The sequence below is a fragment of the Panthera pardus genome, unplaced genomic scaffold, assembly GCF_024362965.1.
Source record: "Panthera pardus isolate Hobbes unplaced genomic scaffold, ASM2436296v1 HiC_scaffold_8, whole genome shotgun sequence".
Taxonomy (NCBI): domain Eukaryota; kingdom Metazoa; phylum Chordata; class Mammalia; order Carnivora; family Felidae; genus Panthera; species Panthera pardus.
Window position 1 is genome coordinate 18,081,411 of NW_026527013.1, and position 21,589 is coordinate 18,102,999.

Below are 21,589 nucleotides of genomic sequence, written 5' to 3' on the forward strand. Positions count from 1 at the left end.
TGGTAGAAAGTATAAAGCTGGTTCTAAAATATACACAGAAATGCAAAGAGCATTGAGGAGCCAAAATAATTATGAAAAAGAACAAAAATTTTGGAGGGCTTAAACTATCTGATTTTAAGACTTAGTATAAAAAGTTTTTATAATCAAGACAGTGCAGTATTGGCACAGAGACAGACATGTAGATCCATGGAACAGAGACCAGAAATAGACCCAAAAATATACGGCCAAATAGTTTTCAGTACAAGTGTCAAGGCAACAAGATAGGATAATCTTTCCAACAAATGGTACTGGAACAATTGGACATCCACATGCAAAACCTTGTAAAAACCTTACAACAGCATAAAAATTAACTCAAAATGGATCACAGATCTAAATGTAGGAGTTAAAACTAGGAGATATCTATAACCACTCTGCTCAACATAGTAGCATGTGGCTATGGAGCACTTGAAATATGGCTTCTATAGATTTAGGTGTGCTGTAAGTACAAAATATACATTGAATTTTGAAGACTGAGGAAAAAAAAAGAATATAAAATATTTCATCATTAAATTTTTATATCACTTAGATGCTGAAATGGTATTATTTAAAGATATTAAGTTAAATATGTCATATTATTAAAATTAAGTTCACCTTTTGAAAAAAACTTGGCTGCTAAAAAAATTCTAAATTACATCTGTCTCACATGATATTTATTGAATGGTGGCCTAAAGGCAAACATTATGAGAAAATTTTATTGACCTTGCAAAGATTCTTTTAAAATAGGACACAAGAAGAATGAACTGCAAGAGAAAAAAAAAACTACAAACTAGACTCTTCAAAATTAAAAACTTTTGCTTTTTAAAAACTGCCATTAAGAAAATTAAGAGACAAGGCACTGCCACAGCTTGGAAGAAATATTTGCCAATCATCTGCCTGATAAACGATTTGTGCTTAGAACACATAAAGAACTCTTACGACTTAATAATAAGAAGCCAAATCACCTAATTGTAAACAGGGCAAAAGATTTACAAAAACTTCACCAAAGAAAACATAAGGATGGCAAGCAGTCACAGGAAAAGATGCGGCAAATGCAAATTAAAACCAAAATGAGACACCACTTCATACCCACTAGAATGGCTAAAAGTAAAAAGACTGTTGATACTAAATGTTGATGAGGATGCATAGCAACTGGAATTCTGGTACAGTGCTGGGAGGATGCAAAGTGGTAGAGGCATTTTAAAAACGGTTTGGGGGGCGCCTGGGTGGCTCAGTCGGTTGAGCGCCGGCTTCGGCTCAGGTCACGATCTCGCGGTCCGTGAGTTTGAGCCCCGCATCGGGCCCCTGTGCTGACACCTCAGAGCCCGGAGCCTGTTTCAGATTCTGTGTCTCCCTCTCTCTGACCCTCCCCCATTCATGCTCTGTCTCTCTCTGTCTCAAAAATAAATAAACGTTAAAATAAAAAAATAAAATAAAATAAAATAAAATAAATAAAAATTAAAAAAAAAACGGTTTGGCAGGTTGTTAAATATGCTTTTACCATATGGCTTAGCAATTCCATAAAAACATATATCCACACAAAGACTTGTATAAAAGTGTCCACTGCAGCTCTATTCATGATTGCCCCAAACTGGAAAGACCTCCAATTCCCTCAACTGGTGAATGGAAAGATAAATTATGGTATATCCGTACAGTGGAATACTACTTAGCAATAAAAATAAACTATCTGCTGACACATACAACATGAAAAAAAAGTCTCAAAAACGTTGTGCTAAGAAATCAGACACAAAAGACCACATTATGATTGCATTTATATGAAATTCTAGAAAAGGAACTTCTGTAGTGTTGAAAAGCAAATCAGTAGCTTCCAGGAATAAGAGGGTGGAGCAGGGGATCGACTACAAATACAAGTGAGGAAACTTCTTGGGGTGACGGAAATGCCCTGTACTATGATTGCAGGGATGGCTACCAAACTCTAGAATTGTACACTTAAATTTGGTGATTTTATTGTATATAAAATACACTGTAACAAAGCTGCCAAAACAAACAGAACAACATAAAGCACAGTTTCTAATTCAGTAGGTCTGGGGTGGGGCCCAAGAACTTCATTTCTAATGATTCCTATCAAGTTCCCAGATGACACTGATGCTGCTGTTCTTGGGACCTCACCTGGAAACCTCTGTCTAGGGACACTGTCAAAAGGGGTCTATAATAAGCTGAGGTCATCTTAATTTGTGCCCATTCAGCACCATCTAGCACTCTCATCTTCAAGAGCACAGACACTCCAGAAAACACTGTAGCTTCTCATACCTCTTGACATACCTTCTAAAAACCTGCTGACATACCTCCTGAAGGCCTGGGGCTTTCAGGATGACATGAAGGCCCTTTGGGAGTAAATTAAAGCATCTCAGGTTCAGAAGCAAATGTGACTAGTCAACAGGTCCCATTCCTGCAACTCAGTGCTACATTCTTACCATACCAGGACACCTGTCCTGGAACACAGCTCACACCCACAGGCCTTGTTCATATTGTTCTCTTGCCCTGAAAGACCTTTCCCTGACCTCAACTGCTGAAGCTGCACTTATTCTTTAAGCCCAGCCCAAATGGCATTTCCCCTACAAAACATTACAGAATACTTCCTTTCCTACATTCTCACTGTCATTTACACATTCCTTCATTATAGTGTTTATATCTGGTCCTACTTGTATATTGTAATAAGTGTTTAGAGAATCAAACTAATTTCTAATTGAAGGAATTATTAACAGCAGGAGTCCTAGAAAACAAAGGCATTTCAAAAGGCCATATAGTTTTTTTGTTAGTCCTTTTTCTCTGGGAGTTTCTCTCTCGCCTGCTGTGATTAATAAGCCTGGTACAGGGGTGGGCTCAGGATTTAGGCTTCACCAATCTGTCTTTCCTCCTCCTAGCCCCAGCTCTGGCTTCATAATGGGGAACACTACCCAACCCAGGCCAACCAGGTATCTTCCCAGTGCTCTTACCAAACCACAGGCAGAAGTTACACCTGGAGAAGTCTTTACACATAATTAAAAACATCATCAGAGCAGACAAGGAAAATTATTACACAGTATTCATCACAACGATCCAGGTCACTGTGTGATGATCCTCACAGCATCCAAAAGTCACAAGAGAGAAAGGCACAAAGGAAACATTAAAGACAACTTACAAATCTGATCAATTACTGAGGACTGAAGGCTGGCTTGTGTTGGATTGACTAAGAGGGCACCTTTGTGCCAAACATAGAAGGTAAAGGGCACAACCCTTCAACTTTCTCCAGACTTTAACACCAATGGATGAAGTTTACTCAGGGTCAAAAGAGAACTATGTCCAAAAGAACAAACACCAGAAGCCACAGAAAGGTGAATGGAGGCAAGAGATGTGCATATGTCCGTGAGAGGAACATCAACGGGCTTCAGAGGACTCTGCAGGAAGTGTGCCCTAGTAGCTGGCAACATGAGCTCCCAAAGTGAGAGGACAAGGGTTGCACTAGTCCTTCAGGAGGGTTGACTCTCTCAGGAAAGGAGCTGCACAGGGCCCCACTCACCTGTGTGATTATGCGCTCTCCGTCCTTATAGACCTTCTCTCCTATTACATCCACAATCTTCATTCGTTCTGACACCTGAAACAATGGACATACCCACAGACTCTAAGGAAAAGACCTCAACTGAAAGTCACAAATGATATCTATACAACACAGAAATGGGTTAGAATAGTACAATTTGAAAGCTTAATAGATTAGTTTTAAATCTTAAATCTCCATAAACAGACTCTTATTCATACACTTTACCTCTAGTGATTTAAGGAGAGGCACAGATTCAATAAATGACTCAAACATCCTTCTCTTTTTTGCATTGTTTTTCACTATGATTCTTCTAAAAGTCACACGGTCCTACAAGAAAGAACATGAAAATTCTGGTAAATGCCTCTGTAAGAGAACATCTATGGATGGTTTAATTAACTGGGTGACAGCAAATATCAGAGGACCATGGAATGTACCGGGCCAACTGAGTGTTTGATGACATTTTAATCTGAGTCATCGCTGGAAGAAAAAGACTTGTAGCTTGTTGTGTCAGACAGATGTCCCACACATCATTGCTTGCTATCTGGTACTCCATGAGTGCCACCTATGGGTCATAAATAGAATACAAAATACAAAACTCCCAATCGAATACTTGTAAGCTCACAGTCATTGTTCAATGTGAAAAGATGCACCTTTAGAAAAAGGAGATAAAACAATCTGAGGGCTCTTGCCCTGAAAGACGTTACAATCTCAATGGGGAGACAATATAAAATATGTGGGAATAAAAAAGCTATAGTCCAAGACAGCATATGAAATGTGCTAGGTGAACTGTAAAGACAAGAGTTAGTGTCATGAGAATTCTCAGGAGGGAGAGAGTGTCCCTAATCACAGTTAGGCTGGAGTAATCAAAGATAGTCTTGTTGCAAAAATATAAATTTTGGGGAGACCTAGAGTAAGGGGAGGATTTAAATTAATGGAGAGAGAGGGGAGGCAGGAATGTGAAAGGTCATTCGACCCCAGCAAGTCATGGAGGCAAGGCTAACCAGAGCTATAGCCAGGCTCCTCTCAGATACGTGTATATGTGTGTAGGGAGGGACACACAGTCAGGAGAAGGTTAATTGCTTAGTTTTAGGTTTCTTGTATCTAAGTTAATTGTACCTTTTGTCCACCTCAGGCTGTCGGGAGTGGAAAGATTTTTTTTTTTCTTTCAGAGTACATAATGAAATCCTAAAGGCCAGCAGAATGAAACACAGCAAGGGGGTTAGGAGATGTTTAACTGTAGGTTTTCTATTTTAGTATTCTCTATGATGGGGTGGTAGTGGGGTGGAGACACCACACAGAAGACAACTGAGTTGAGATCACCCAGGAGCCTTTTAAAAATATAGATGCCCAGGTCCACCCTAGATCTGCTGCTTTATGATTCTCCTCTCCCTCTGCAGGGCCTACACATGAGTTCACAGCTTTGCTGCTCAGGACATTGTCTATCTGTGAGTATCAGGCCATTGTCACCGTAAAACTGGCTCAGATTAGAGGGAACATACTTGTGCACAGAACTAATTAAAAAGTCCTGCATCTCTTGCTGCCTGCCTGCTTTCTTCCTCATGGACCCATTGTGCAGAAGGTGCTGACCACACAGCCCCCAGGAGTTCTAGACCCACACCCCCCAACTCCCAGGCCTGGGGAATGCAGGCATTTCTCTTCCCTAGAGGTTTCAATCAGATTTTGGCCTGACTCTCCTTGGCTCACGCTGCGTCCCCTGCCCTAGATGAACTAACTAATCATATGGCTGGGCAGTTTGCACTGTGCCTGGCCAGGCTGGACTCATGTGTCTCCTGGGCTGGGGTGGAGTGGGAAGGAGAGGGAAGGCTCCCCTGGAAAGATGCTGGGTCACAACAGACCCTAGGGTTTCTGATGCGCAGTCAGACTGAAGTACACCAACCAGATACAGCCATGTTGGGGATCACACAGTCACAGGCATGACACCCCCTCCCTTACATCCCCCCCAAGTGTTAGAGGCATGCAGCTCCCTGAGAGTTGAAACTCTGTTCAACCTGGTGCCCAAGCCCTGCAAACCTCTAACCCCAGCCCCATGGCTTCCCTGGCTAGGACTGCCATATCCTAAAATGGAAATAATACGCACCTCTGAGGGCACAGACAGGCCTTATACTCCTAGCATGAGCTATGGCGGACTGCAACCCTCCCTCTCAACTGCTGTACAAGTCATGTCTGCTCTCCAGTATATAGCCAAATTCTGTTCCATTTCTTCTCCATCTGTCTGCTTGAAAAGAGCCATTCAATCTTGGATTGTTCTAATGGGTTGCATCATTTGCCACTACTTTTTTAAAGTCCAAGGTTAGGGATGTATCATTTAAAATATTACTGTCATACTGTGGAATATTACTCTACTATCTTTAGACTTCAGTTTCTACATGTTTTCTGGGCCAATCTAGGCATGAGTGCTATGGAAAGAGGACAAGCAATCAGAAGTAAGAAAATGGAAATTATAAAATTCTCTTCCTTCTCTTTGAGTAGGCATTGTCAGAAAAATCCAGTATTTAAAACACCCACCTATAAAGTCACAAAGATTGCTACAATTGCAATAGCAAACTCTTTCTAGCTGAAGAGAAAACAACTGATAGCTCTCACAGTGACTTATTTGTGTTCCAACCCTTTCTACGTGTACTTCCCTCCTTCTTTTTTTTTTTTAATTTTTTTTTCAACGTTTTTTATTTATTTTTGGGACAGAGAGAGACAGAGCATGAACGGGGGAGGGGCAGAGAGAGAGGGAGACACAGAATCGGAAACAGGCTCCAGGCTCTGAGCCATCAGCCCAGAGCCCGACGCGGGGCTCGAACTCACGGACCGCGAGATCGTGACCTGGCTGAAGTCGGACGCTTAACCAACTGCGCCACCCAGGCGCCCCTACTTCCCTCCTTCTGCTGTGCAAGGCCAGCTCCCGTGGCTGCAGAGGGCATGAAAAAGCACCAGACACCAAGCCAGCTTTCTGGGAACTTCCAATGGAGCTGTGAAGAGGAAACTTGAACCGTGAAATAGTGGCTCCAGCAGGCAGCAAGTGTTCAGAGTCCAGCAAAGAGCCTGAAGTTTAAAAAAGAGAAGGAATGCCGCCCTCTCCTGTGACTGCAAGTGTTCCCTAAGACGGTTTCTATCGACTTTTACTCTAGCAAAACAAAGTGGGAGCCGGGACTAAGTGTAGTGGTCATGGTGGCAGCTGCCCCCAGTAAGGGAAAGAAAGTAGAATCCAACTTGAGAATACCCCCCTGCTTTGGCCTCAGAAGGCATTTCCAAGACCTTACAAGTTACAAGTAAGAAGTCAGGCTGTAGAGGACGTTCTGGGAGTCACTATCCTGGAGGTGGTTCTAAAGCTTTTGAGAGGGCTTGGGCTATTAAGTACGTGAACAAAGAAGGAGAAAAGCAGAGGCCAGAAGGGCATATATATATATTTAAGTTTATTTTTGAGAGAGAGAGAGAGAAAGAGGGAGAACCAGCAGGGGAGGGAGGGGCAGACAGAGAGGGGGACAGAGGATCTGAAGCAGGCTCCACGCTGACAGCAGACAGCGGGAAGCTGGGCTCAAACTCATGAACCATGAGATCACGACCTGAGATAAGTCAGATGCTTAACCAACTGAGCCACCCAGGTTCAGAAGGGCATATTGTTAGGCCACTTAAGACAGAAGCGAAAGGAAGAAAAGACTGCAAAGGATAAGGCTAGAAAGTAGAAAGACAAGGCAGAGATGTCAGGAGAGGAAGCTTCTGGACGAGAATGGTGATAAGCAGCACCACGATCATGGTGAGCAGGTGTCCCCATTCTGTAGCCCCTACCTTGTGTGGCACCAAGGCTGCCTGTCTTATGCCCCTGCTGAATTCTCATACCCCAACCATGAGGTAGGTGCTTTTACAGTTCAATTTGTTAAAAAATATTTTTTTTTTCTATTGAGACTTTCTCTTTGACCCAGAGGTTATTTGGGAATGTGTTATTTAATTTCCAAGTGTTTGGAGATTTTCTGGTTATCTGTTATTAATTCCTGGATTTCTTCCAGTGTGGTTAGAGAATATGCTGTCTGATTTCAACTTTTAAATTTGTCAAGTTTTATTATATATGCCAGGATATGGTCTGTCTTGGTGAATGTTCCATAGGCTTGATTGAAAAGAATGTGTATTCTACTGTTGTTGTATGGAGTGTCCTATAGATTTCAATTAGATCTTTTTGGTTGACGATACTGTTAAGTTCTTCCACATCCTTCCTGATTTTCTGTCTAGTTGTTCCACCACCTTTGGAGACAGAGGTGTTGAAGTCTGCACTTCAGCAGACTAATTGTGAATTTGCCTATTTCTTCTTTCAATTACTTTTTTTAAATTTTTTTTAATGTTTATTTATTTTTGAGACAGAGCATGAATGGGGGAGGGTCAGAGAGAGAGGGAGACACAGAATCGGAAGCAGGCTCCAGGCTCTGAGCCATCAGCCCAGAGCCCAACGCGGGGCTCGAACTCACGGAGTGTGAGATCGTGACCTGAGCTGAAGTCGGACGCTTAACCGACTGAGCCACCCAGAGGCCCCTCTTCTTTCAATTCTTACTTCAGGTTTTGCTTCATGTATTTTGAAGCTCTGTTGTTTGGTGTATACATAGTTAGGATTGCTATGTCTTCTTGGCAGATTAAACCTTTCATTATTATGTAATGTTTATGTAATCTTTGTCCCCAGTAACTTTCTTTGCCGTGAGGTCTATTTTATCTGATATTAATATAATTACTCCTGCTTTATTCTGGTTAATGTTTGCATGGTGTGTGTGTATATATATATTTCTATCCTTTTACTTTCAATATACTTACATCATTTATTTGAGTGAGTTTCATGCAGACTTGTCTCTGTCATTTAACTGATATACTTAGATCATTATATTTACAGTAATTATTCATATATTAGGGCTTAAGTCTACCACTTTACTATATGTTTTCTGCTGTTCCCCTGTTTTGTTTTTGTTTTTTGTTCCTCTGTATCATTTTCCTGTTATTCTTGTGGGTTACCTGAACACTTTTTAGAATTTGATTTATAGAACTTTTTATCTTATTTTTTATTTTTTAAAATTTACATCCACATTAGTTAGCATATAGTGCAACAATGATTTCAGGGGTTGCTTCCTTAATGCCCCTTACCCATTTAGCCCATCCCCCCTCCCACAACCACTCCAGTAACCCTCAGTTTGTTCTCCATGTTTATGAGTCTCTTCTGTTTTGTCCCCCTCCACTTTTATATTATTTTTGTTTCCCTTCCATTATGTTCATCTGTTTTCTCTCTGAAAGTCCTCATATGAGTGAAGTCATATGATTTTTGTCTTTCTCTGAATGACTAATTTCACTTAGCATAATACCCTCCAGTTCCATCCACGTAGTTGCAAATGGCAAGATTTCATTCTTTTTGATTGCCGAGTAATACTCCATTGTATATATATACCACATCTTCTTTATCCATTCATCCATCGATGGACATCTGGGCTCTTTCCATACTTTGGCTATTGTTGATAGTGCTGCTATAAACATGGGGATGCATGTGTCCCTTCGGAACAGCACACCTGTATCCCGTGGGTAAATACCTAGTAGTGGTCGTAGGGTAGTTCTATTTTTAGTTTTTTGAGGAACCTCCATACTGTTTTCCAGAGTGGCAGCACCACCTTGCATTGCCACCAACAATGCAAAAGAGATCCTCTTTCTCCGCATCCTCGCCAACATCTGTTGTTGCCTGAGTTGTTAATGTTAGCCATTCTGACAGGTGTAAGGTGGTACGATTTATAGAGCTTTTGAGTACATCTGTTTGCACATAGTATTTTAGCAGTTGCTCTAGGCATTATACTTATATATGTAACTTATTACGGTTTACTTATGTCAACATTTTAGTAGTTTGAGTAAAGTGTAGAAGCTTTACTTCCATTTGGATCTCTTTACCCTCCCCCCTCCTTTTGAGTATAATTGTCTTAAATATTTCCTTTACGTACACAGAGAACCACATCAGACAAAAACTTTGCTTTAAGCATCTAAGATAATTTAGAAAACTCAAGGGAAGGACAGTCTTTTATATCTCCCCATAGTCTACTTCTTCTGTTGTTCTTTCTTCATGTTCCAAATTTCCTTCTTGTATCACTTCCCTTCTCTATGAATAACTTCCTTTAGCTCCCCCCCCCTTTTTTAAAGTTTATTTATTTATTTTGAGAGAGAGAGAGAAAGCAAACACAAGCAGGGGAGGGGCAGAGAGAGAGGGAGAGAGAGAGAATCCCAAGCAGGCTCTGCACTGTCAGCACAGAACCCAACACAGGGCTTGAACTCATGAACTGTGAGATCATGACATGTGCCAAAAACAAGAGTCCGATGCTTAACCAACTGAGCCACCCAGGCGCCCCACCTTTAGCCATTTTTTTTAAGGTAGGCCTGCTGGTGACAAAGTCTTAGTTTCCTTCTACCCAAGGATATCTTCCTTCCTGAAGAATATTCTCGCTAGGTACAGCATTCTGAGTTGACAGTTCTCTTTTTTTCAGCACTTGAAAAATGCTCTGCCACTCCCTTCTGGCCTTCGTGGCTAGGAAATCTGGTATCATTCAAATTGTTGTTCCCTTATAGTTAATGAATTTTTTCTCTCTTTCAAAATTTTTTCTGTCTAGGGGCGCCTGGGTGGCTCAGTTGGTTGAGCATCTGGGTCATGATCTCATGGTTCGTGAGTTCAAGTCCTGCATCAGGCTTTCTGCTGTCAACACAGAGCCCACTTCAGATGGTCTATCTCCCTCCCTCTCCACCCCTCCCAATCTCTCTCTCTTTCTCAAAAATAAATAAAGATTAAGAAATTTTTTTGTCTAGTTTTCTGAAGTTTGATTAAGTTGTGTCTTGGTATAGATTTCTTTGGGTTTATACAATTTGGAATTCACTCATTTTCTTGAATTTGCAGGTTTATTATCTTTCACCAAATTTGGGAAGTTTTCAATTATTATTTCGTTGAATAATTGTTTAGTTCCATACTCTTTCTCCTCTCCTTCAGGGATTGTATTAATTCAAACATTGTATCTTTTGTTACTATCCCACACACTCTGTTCATTTCATTTAAGTCTATTTTCTTTCTGTTGTCCAGACTGGGTGATTTCTATTTTTCTATCTTCAAGTTCATGGATACTTTCCTCCCCCATATTCATTCTGTTATTGAGCCCATCCAGTGAGTTTTTATTTTGGTTAATGTATTTTCTAGTTCTAAAGTTTCCCTTTTGGATTTTCTTTCTATCTTCTATTTCTCCACTGAGACATTTTATTTTTTTAAGTTTATTTATTTACAGAGAGAGAGAGAGAGAGAGAGAGGAAGGGAAAGAGAGAAGGAGAGAGAGAAAATCCCAAGCAGGCTCTGAGCTGTCATTGTAGATGCAGGGCTCAAACCCACGAACTGCGAGATCATGACCTGAGCCAAAATCAAGAGTTGGATGCTTAAGCAAATGAGCCACCCAGGCACCCTGACAACTTCTAATTTTTTTCAAGTGTGTTCTATTTTTTTTCAAGTGTGTTCATAATTGCTTGTTGATAGCTTATATAATTGGTTATATGACAACTGCTTTAAAATTATCATCAGCTAATTCCAATATTTTTGTCATCTTGGTGCTGGCATCTGTTGATTGTCTTTTCTCATTCAGGTTGAGAATTTCCTTGTTCTTTGTATAACAAGTGATTTTCTATTATATCCTGGACATTTGGTGTACTATGCTGTGAAGCTATGTATCTGATTTAATCTTATTTTGCAGCACTGTTTAGGTACAGTGTGCATGTACATGTGGGAGTGAATGTTCATCTCCCCTCTGGGTCCCATTGATACACCCTGGAAGGGAAAGTGGAGTGCCAACTAGTGACACCACATATCACCTCATTTTGCCTCTCTGCTGATGGGTAAGCCTGTAAGTTCAGCTTGCTGCTGGCCCCAGTGACACTGTGGAGAGGTAGAAGCAGTTTTTCCAAATACCAGTATTTGGTATTTGGCTGGAGCAGGGTGGTATTATCTGTTCTGCTAGGCTGCTCTTTTCCTGCTCCTTTAGCTAAAGCGATCAGGCTTTTCTTGGGGTTGTTTTTGTATGTACTTGTTGGTGGATCTAGGTTGAAGGCTTTTCCACAACGCCACCTGGGATATATATGGGAAGCAATAAAGAAAACCCAAGAAACTCACTCTCTTGTTCTTAAATCCCACGATCTCTAGCCATTCTACCTTCTTTCCATCTTCCAGGGTCTTCCTAAGTTTGTTTGTTATATGATATCTGGACTTTTTTTTAGTTTTAAGAGAGAAGACTACTGAGGAATGGGACTATTCCACCTTGGCCTGGACCAGTACTTGGCTTGGACATCAATGCATTTTAAAACTCAGTTTATTTTCCCCCATTACTTATTGATCTATGATTTACCCTTGGATTTTTCAATCACTGGGCCCCCGAGTGTGTGATCTCTTCTGAAGCTGTTTTATCTTTCATCTCTCAGAACATTCTTTTTTTTTTTTTTAAACATGTATTCACCTTTGAGAGACAGAGAGAGATAGAGCACGAGACAGGGAGGGGCAGAGAGAGAAGGAGACAAAGAACCCAAAGCAAGCTCCAGGCTCTAGGCTGTCAGCACAGAGCCCAACATGGGGCTTAAACCCACGAACCATCTGATCCAAAGTCAGACACTCAACTGACCAAGCCACCCAGACACTCCTCTCAGAACATCCTTAGTTCTACATCAGTATATCACAGAAAGGTGCTCTATTATGTCTTTAATAGGCGATTTCATTTGAAAACTATGTTGATAATGCTATGGTATACATTTAATTCTGGTTGTAAAGTAAACGTAAACAAATTATCACAGATGTCAATACCTTAAAAGTGATATTTAAAATTTGGAATTTATACAAGAGAGTAATTATTATGTTTAAGGAGGTAGTGAGTTATGGAGTGCCTGGGTGGCTCAGTTGGCTGAACATCTGACTCTTGATTTCGGCTCAGATCACGATCTCACAGTTCGTGAGATTAAGCCCTGTGTGGGGCTCTGCACTGACAGTGCAGAGCCTGCTTGGGATTCTCTCTCCCTCTCTCTCTCTCTCTGCCCCTCTCCCACTTGCTTGTGCATGCTCTCTCTCTCTCTCAAAATAAATAAACAGACATTCAAAAAAAAAAAAAAGAAGGAAGTGAGTTATAGGTTTTGAAGGCTTGATGATGCTGAAGGAAGCAAGGTGGACTATGGACAATACAGGACAGGGATCATAGCAGGGCTGTGCCGTAGACATTCTAGGAGAGTTCTCTTTCCCAGAATATGGCAGCCAGCCTTTCTAGTCACCTAAACCTATTGGATATTGCATAGACCAATGCACAAGTGGGTGGCGGGCCATAGAGAAAAGTGACTCCTAGAGATGGAAAACACTGTTGGCAGAGCTTTCCATGACAATTCTTTTTCTAGGCTGCCTCTTGTATAGAGAGTTATCTCTCCCCTCGCTCTCTTCCTAATAAAACCATGAACAGAAAGTGTAATAAGAGCTGACATGACTGCAAGGTCATAAGACTGTCTTTTCCCTGTAATCTGGAGTAAATGGTTTGTTGACAAATCACTTTGGAGAAATGGAAAAACACATTGGTGCAAGACCTTTCATAATGTCCTTTAGAGAACTGGCTATAAAATATAGTGTGAACCAACAGCCCAAGGACAGAAAACCAGAAGTAAGGGGAATCAATACTGTGCCATACAAGAGGAATCACTTCGCTAACTCACCAGTCCCCAAAGGGAGCCTTCTGAAGTGGCAACGATGGTAGCAGCTCTCGGGGTGTTGTACATCAGAGCAAGTTCTCCAAAACTGCCACGGTTGTCATACTGACCAACTGAGCGAGTTTGATTATCTTTTGTTACTAAAATATCATAGGTTCCCCTGGAAGCATAACAAGAAATAATTTCATTTATTACTTCTAATAATAAACTTAAGAACCTGGCAGGTGGCACATGAATAGAAGGTACAAATGATATAAGACAGGAGATTTCCAACAGATTTTTACTAGTATACAGAAATACAAAAGAGTTTTGCATTTTGACTTTGTATTCTGTGACCTTGATAAACTCACTTATCAGTTCTAGTAGCTTTTTTGTAGCTTGGGATTTTCTAGGGAGGATCATGATATCAGCAAACAAAGACAGCTTTACTTTTCCTTTTCCAATCTATATGCCTTCCCTTCCTCCCTCTTTTTCTTCTTTTTCATTGTCTTATTGCATTGGCTAGAACCTACAGTATAATACTGAATAGAAATAAGAGCAGATATCCCTGTCCCGTTCTTGATCTTAAGGGGAACACAGTCGATCTTTCACCATTAACAATGATGTTGGCTATAGGCTTTAAAATAAATTCCTTTAATCTGACTGATGAAAAACCACATCTATTCCTAGTTTGCTGAGAGTTTTTATCATGAAAACGTGTTGCATTTTGTCAAATGCTTTTGCTAAAGGGATCAAAATGATTATATGGGATTCCTTTTGTAGTCTGTTGAAAACCAGGATATAGAATTGATTAAAATAAAGAAACCAAAAGGTACAATTTTCTATCTATTGACTACTAATGACTGCTCGAGAATAATACTCAGAACTGACAAACATTTAGACAAACAGGTGCTCTCAATACATCACTGAGGCAAACTTAAACGTATCAATGTTTCTGCAAGATAAGTAACAACATATAGCAAATTCCTTAAAGAGACCCTTTTACCTGGTGATAACCATTTCTAGGGATTCTATAGGAGATAATCTGAAGAGGGTGGTTCCTGTCAGGTCTGAGAGGGGGTCAGAAGGAGCTGCTGAGATGGTATTAACAGCTCAAGAGCTTATGACACACTAAGGCCAGCAGATCAAATCCATATATTTCATGTCTCCCAATATGTCTTATACATGGAACAGAGCCAGAAGGGGCCAGGGACATGAAGGGTGAGGCAGTGTATTCATGTATAAAATTAGGCTGGGACTGAAAGATCCAAGTGACAATATAGCAAAATGGCTTCTTCTTCTTTTTTTTTTTTTTAAATACGTGTTGACTTTTAAAAAAAAGTTTTTTTTAACATTTATTTTTGAGACAGAAAGAGACAGAGCATGAACGGGGGAGGGTCAGAGAGAGGGAGACACAGAATCTGAAACAGGCTCCAGGCTCTGAGCTGTCAGCACAGAGCCCGACGCGGGGCTCGAACTCACGGACCGCGAGATCATGACCTGAGCCGAAGTCGGCCGCTCAACCGACCGAGCCACCCAGGCGCCCCGCAAAATGGCTTCTTTATGAAATCAATTCACTTGAACACTGGCAAATAACATGTTTATAGAGAACATCTTGCTTAATTGTAAAAGAGACTTTCTAATGTTGATAATGGCAACCCAAATATGGGTTGTACTGAGGACTAAGGACAGCAGTAGATAGAGGGGGCAGGCTGTGGACAAGAGGCACAAGCTTTGAGAAGCTTGTACACCTGCTCCTAACTCCTCTCTGGGATGAACAAAAAAGCATAGGGTAAAGCACTTGCCCTGAATCATGAATCTTAATAACTGTAGCCACACGACTGCAAAGCTCTATCTCCTACCGTTCTATGACATAAAAGTTGTCTCCATCATCTCCTTGGTCAATGACATGCTCATCAACTTTGACTGTCCTTTCAAACATGGCATCAAGGACTTGAGAAAGTTGTTCCTGCAGGGGATACACACAAAGAGAAAATATGGCTTTTACGTTTGCTAGGGCAAAAAAATGACTATGCTCATCTCAGTTTGTGACTACACAGTGGAAGTACACATATCAGACTGCTCCCATATTCAAGCAAAAACCTAAAAGCTGTCTGAAACAAGTATTTTTCCTGTGACCATTCAGCTTTGTATCTCCATGAACACAGCACAGTTGCCAAGTTTTCTGAGGCAGTACTGCTTTGAAAAAACATTTCATAATTTATGCAAAAACAGGTATATAAATCATTGGTGTCCATTCTCCCAGCCATGCCCACATGACTGTCAGGTGCCTTGATAGCTCTACTATGTCATCTGTAAAGCCATGTGATGCCATCTTCCTGTAGGTGTTGATCTTAACAGGATCATCAAATCTAAAGGGCTGAGATGGACTTAGAAATTACCTCACAGAGCAGCACAAGTGCTCTGACTAGCCACACACATCACTTAACCTCTCCAAGCCTCAGTTAATCCATATTTTAAAAAGGGTTTAATAGTTTCTAGCTCATTGATTTTTATGACTAAAAAAGAAAAACCTAAAGGAACTATTTATCGCACAACAGGTACTCCAAAATTGACATCTGTTCTTGGACAGCTATTATTGCTTCATTTATATACAACACGTACAATTGCTTACTTACCAATAACTATAACCAGAAGGTAACTATACTGATATAATGACAACAAAACACGGCTATTAAATTCTAACAAAACAGTGGTCTCAGTCTAGGGGCAGCATCCCTTTGTCAGGGAGGGAGATCAGTGACTGTCAGTGGGCACTAAAGAATATCAGTTTCAGCTCAAAGAAAGACTTTATCTTTGGAGGAATGTAGACTGAAGACCTGACAAGGAAAAATTGTACGGCTGCAGAATTCCGTGTCATTTAGTGTTCTGTCAGTGTGACTGTGCTGCCTAAAATAACTGAGTATCACTAAAAGCATGTCTTTAGTTCCACAGTCCCATGTGTGTTGAATACTGTAAAAGCTGACAAATACTAAAAAGGAAGTGCTATTCCTGTACATTCCACATTCACGTGGAATGTGAGCCCAGTGTTGCCAGAAGTCTCAAGTTTAGATACAGGTAACAATTCAAATTTTCCTGTATAATACGGACCAAACACACCTAGCTGTAACTGGCCTGTGGGCTGTCCACTGGCAGCCTCTCAGTCTGAGTAACTTTACTCTGGCCTGGACTCTTCAAAAACATCAGTGTCATGACAATAAGGTGTAAGGGGAGAATTCTAGGTTAGAGATGACTAAAATGACACCAGGGCAACCAAAAGCAACATGTGATTCAGGATTGAAAAATAAAACAAAAAAGCTATAGAAAATTTTACTGGGAAAATCAGAATATGGCCTGGATGTTAAATAACAATACTGAACCAATGGTAATAGTGGTACTGTGCTAATGCAGGAAAATATCCTTGTTCTTAGAAAATACATCTTATAAAGTATTTAGTGGCTAAGAGTCAAGACGTCTTAAATATATTCATAAATAGCGCTGAACAAAAAAAAGCAGCTCATATGTATTTACATGTGTGTACATATACAAAAGCAAGAAATGTGGCAAAATGTTAACAACTGGGGAAGGGTACATGAGTGTTCATGGAGCTATTCTTTTGACTTTCCTATAAATTTGAAAATTTCAAACAAGAAATTTGGTAAATAATTTTTTTTAATGTTTATTTATTTTGGGGAGGGAGAGAGAGAGGGAGGGAGGGAGGGGAAAGAACAAGCCAGGGAGGGGCAGAGAGAGAGGGAGACAGAGAATCCCAAGCAGACTCTGCTGTCAGCACAGAGCCCAACATGGGGCTCAAACTCATAAACTGTGAGATCATGACCCAAGCCAAAATCAAGAGTCAGATGCTTAACTGACTGAGCCACCCAGGCGCCCCAGGAAATAAATTTTTATTTTATTTATTTATTTTTATTTTTATTTTTTAAAGAATGCTTTATATCCGATACGGGGCTTGGACTCACGACCCTGAGATCAAGAGTCGCATGCTCTATTGACTGAGCCAGCCAGGAGCCCCAGGAAATAAATTTTTAAAAACTGAAATAAGGGTGCCTGGGTGGCTCGATTGTTTAAGTGTCCAACTCTTGATTTCAGCTCAGGTCATGATCTCAGTTTGTGAGACTGAGCCCCACATGGGGCTCTGTGCTGTCAGCTTGGGGTTCTCTCCTTCCTCTCTCTGCTCCTACCACTCTTTCGAAATAAATAAATAAACTTAAAAAAAAAAACTGAAACAAATATACTCACCACAATGGCTATAATTTTGAAAGATAGACAGTAACAAGTGTTGGTAAGAATACAGAATAATCAGGAATCTCCTATATTGCTGAAGGAATACAAAATGGTACAACCACTTTGAAAAAGTTATGGCAGGTTTTTATAAAATCAAACATATCTACCCTATGACTCAGCAATTTTTCCCTCAGGTATTTTACTGAAGAGAGATGGGGGGGAAAAACATTCAAAAAAAGACTTGTACAAAATATCCATAGCATTATTCATAAGAGCTAACAACAAGAAAGAGACTTAAAAACAAAACAAAACAACAACAATAAAAGAGACTAGGTATCCATCAACAGAAAAATGGATAAGCAAACTAGTATTTTCATATAGTGGAATACTACTCAGCAACAAACAAGGAATGAACTAACATCACCAGCAATAACACATACTGATATCAGTGACCCCCTGATATGATGTTCAGGGAAGAACACAATATAATTTCTGTTGCAGGCTGGCTAAGAATGTGTGTACCTACTCTAGTCATGAGGAAACATCAGAGAAATCCAAATTTGAGGTACATTCTATAAAATAACAAACCAGTAGTCTTCAAAGTGTCCAGATCATGAAACACCAGAAAGGACTGAAAACCATGGCAGACTGAAGAGAAGTTAAGAACTAAATGCAATGTGATTTTCTGGATTGGATCCTTAACCAGAAAAAAACAAATTGGTGAAATCTGAATAAGGTTTCTAGTTTAACGAAGAGTATTGTAAGAATGTTAATTTCCTGGTTTTGATAGTTGTCCTATGGGGATGTAAGATGTTAATACTGGGGGAATCTGGATGAAATCTGGTATATGGAACTCGGTACTATCTTTGCAACTTTTTTGTCAATCTAAAACTAGTTCAAAATAAAAGGTGAAGAAGGAAAAGGAATGAACTATTGATCTATGCAACAGGAATGAACTTTGAAAACTGAGTGAAAGAAGTCTCACACACAATACTGTAGGCTTCCATTCATATGAAATCCTATGAGAGACAAAATTAATTTACTGTAGAATAAATCAAAATAGTAGTTGCCTCTGAAAGGAAGGGGCAAGAATTGATCATGAGGGGGCATGAGGGAATCTTTTGGGGTCGTAGCCATCTTCCATAACTTGTTAGGGAGTTTGGGTTACCTAAGTGTACAACATTTATCAAACTTCAGAGAATGTACATAAAACTCCTGCTTTAAAAAAAAATTTTTTTTAATGTTTATTTATTTTTGAGAGAGAGACAGCGGGTGAGTAGGGGAGGGGCAGAGAGAGAGGGAGACACAGAATCTGAAGCAGGCTCCAGGCTCTGAGCTGTCAGCACAGAGCCCAACACGGGGCTCCAATTCACAAACCATGAGATCATGACCTGAGCCGAAGTCAGATGCTTAACCCACTGAGCCACCTAGGCACCCCAAAATTCATGCACTTAAAAAAAATTTTTTAATCTTTATTTTTGAGAGAGAGAGAGAGAGAGAGAGAGAGAGAGAGAAAGAGTGTGAGGGGGAAGGGGCAGAGAGAGAGGGAGACACAGAATCCAAAGAAGGCTCCAGGCTCCAAGCTGTCAGCACAGAGCCTGACATGGGGCTCAAACCCACGAGATCATGACCTGAGCTGAAGTCAGAAGCCCAACCAACTGAGCCACCCAGGCGCCCCAAAACTCATGCATTTAAAAAAAAATGTTGTATTTGAAAGCGAGAGAGCATGCACATGTGCTCGTACATGGTATCAGGGGAAGGACAGAAAGAGAGGGAGAGATAGAACCTCAAGCAGGCTTTGTGCTGTCAGTGCAGAGCCTCACACAGGGCTCGATCCCATGAACTGTGAGATCATGACCTGAGTCAACATCAAGAGTTGGACGCTCAACCAACCAAGCCACCAGGGGCCCCAAAACTTAAGCATTTCATTGTATGCAAACTGTATATAAAAAACTTACAAACAAATATTGAACTCTAGTTCATGCCAAAGTGTTTAAAGGAAGGTACAATGATATCTGCAACTTACTATGAAATTAACCCAAAAAAGTAAGATGGGTTAATGCAGGGGCCAGCAAACAGCTGCCTGTTTTTGTAAATAATGTGTGTGGGTTTTTTTAAATTCATTTATTTATTTTGAGAGAGAGAGAGAGCACAAGCTGAGGAGGGGCAGAGAGACACAGGGAGAGAGAGAGAATTCCAAGCAGGCTCTGCACTGTCAGCACAGAGCCCAACATGGGGCTCAAACTCACAAACTGCAAGATCATGACCTGAGCTGAAGTCGGATACTTAATGGACTGAACCACCCAGGTGACTGTTTTTGTGAATACTGTTTTATTGGAACACAGCCACATCCTTTCATTTATGTATCGTCTATGGCTGCTTTCCTGCTATAATAACAGAGTTGAGTAGTTATGACAGACATATTTACTACCTAGTTCTTTAAGAAAAAGTTTACTGACCCCTTTGCTGAAAGATGGGTATATGGTATACAATGCAGCAAGCATAGTAAAATGTTAATGTTAGAATCAAAGCAGTAGATAAATGTGTGTTCCATAAAAGTCTTTCAACTTGTATTTGAATATTTTCATGACAAAAATGCCAGAAAAATATAACTAAATCTGAAATTTTCATTACCATTTTTCAACATTAAAATGGTAAAATAAAATGGTATAATGGTATTCTTCAACACTAAGAAAACTCTGAATATTAGACTGACACAGCAACTTCCCTTAGAACATTAAAAGGGATTTTGTTCAGTAGATAAAGAAGCAAGTCCTCTTTCCCTTGATACAGATGGATCTTCTAGGGAAAATAAGTGACACAGACCAGTATTTCTCACAACCAGCCTTTCCTTGAGGTCATGGGCCTTGTTTTATTCCGCCTGAGACTAATAAAGCTCCTGCTCTCTATCTCCATCAAGGGAGGGAAGACAGGTTCAAGCATAGGTCCTACGCCAGAGCCCTGAGGACACACACCACTCCCCATGCCTGAGTTCTTTGCTGAGAAGTAATCACAAGAGGTGCCCCATATTCAAGGTCTGAGAAGAAGTCACACACTTCCAGTGGGTTAATTGCTACCAGAGAAGAGAACTCCATACTAGCAACTTTGGATAAATTACTCTGCAGCATAAATTCAGACCCTCCAAATGCTTTCAGCCAGGGTCATATAAACCTGAGCATTTCCTTTCAACATGGCCAAAGAGCATGGTCCTTGAAGGATACTGTCTTTGAGGAAGTACCAAAGCAATTCAGAGAAATACTAGAAGTCATCTGAAAAGCTCTTTATGATGAGTTATGGAAGTCAACACAATGCAAACATTGTAAGGAGGATGAATCTAAAGTTTTATACCTCATATGGCTGAGGCTAAGATTACAAAAACTTTTTTTTTAAGTAGGTTCCACACCCAGCACAAAACTTACAACCCTGAGGTCAAGACCCAACCTGAGATCAAGCGTCAGATGCCTAACTGGTTGAGCCACCCAAGCACCCCCACAGAAAAACTGTTTAAATGACAAATAGGAGAAAAGCCAAAATACAAAAATATTTTTAAAAACCAATGTTACCTGATCAAGATTTTTGAAAAGGAGAATATCTTTGCAAGCTTCCTGAAGTCTGCATCTCTGTTGATCAGTTTTAGGATGAATCACCTGCCAATCCAAATAAAACCAGGGAAATATTTTTATTCCAATTTAAAATCTGACTTTATTCACACATCAGTACATTTCTTTAAGTGGGAAAAATTAAGAGCACATTTACTGTAACTTTAATTCTATACAAATACCAAGCGGGATCCTGATCATGGAGGGGCAATGTGATGGGGGTGAAGAGCACTCACCCTGGAGCCACTCACTGACTGTGTAACTGGCAGCAAGTCAGTTACCCCCCGGGAGCCTCAGTGTCCTCATCTGTAAAGCAGAGGGCTATAGACTTGTTCATTCAACAAATATTAAGCATCTACTGGGTGCCAGGCACTGTTCCACTTCTGGGGACACAGCCAACACACAGATAAAAACACCAGCTCTCATCCAATAAATATGTAAAACATGTTAGAGAGTGACAGGAGAAAAATAAGAGAGCTAAGGAGAAAAACAAGGT

The 21,589-nt window shown here is 40.4% G+C and overlaps 1 protein-coding gene across 1 annotated transcript in view; it reads right to left on the bottom strand.

Annotated features, from left to right (window-relative positions):
• The window catches only part of PRKAR2A (protein kinase cAMP-dependent type II regulatory subunit alpha), a 111,667-nt gene that overhangs the window by 16,594 nt on the left and 73,484 nt on the right, over positions 1-21,589 (bottom strand). Inside the window, exons 4-8 of the mRNA XM_019416755.2 lie at positions 21,058-21,141; positions 15,115-15,221; positions 13,280-13,433; positions 3,779-3,880; positions 3,536-3,610 (exon numbers count right to left, since the gene is read on the bottom strand). Coding sequence (XP_019272300.1) covers positions 3,536-3,610; positions 3,779-3,880; positions 13,280-13,433; positions 15,115-15,221; positions 21,058-21,141 — 522 coding nt within the window. The remainder of the gene's footprint in view (positions 1-3,535; positions 3,611-3,778; positions 3,881-13,279; positions 13,434-15,114; positions 15,222-21,057; positions 21,142-21,589) is intronic.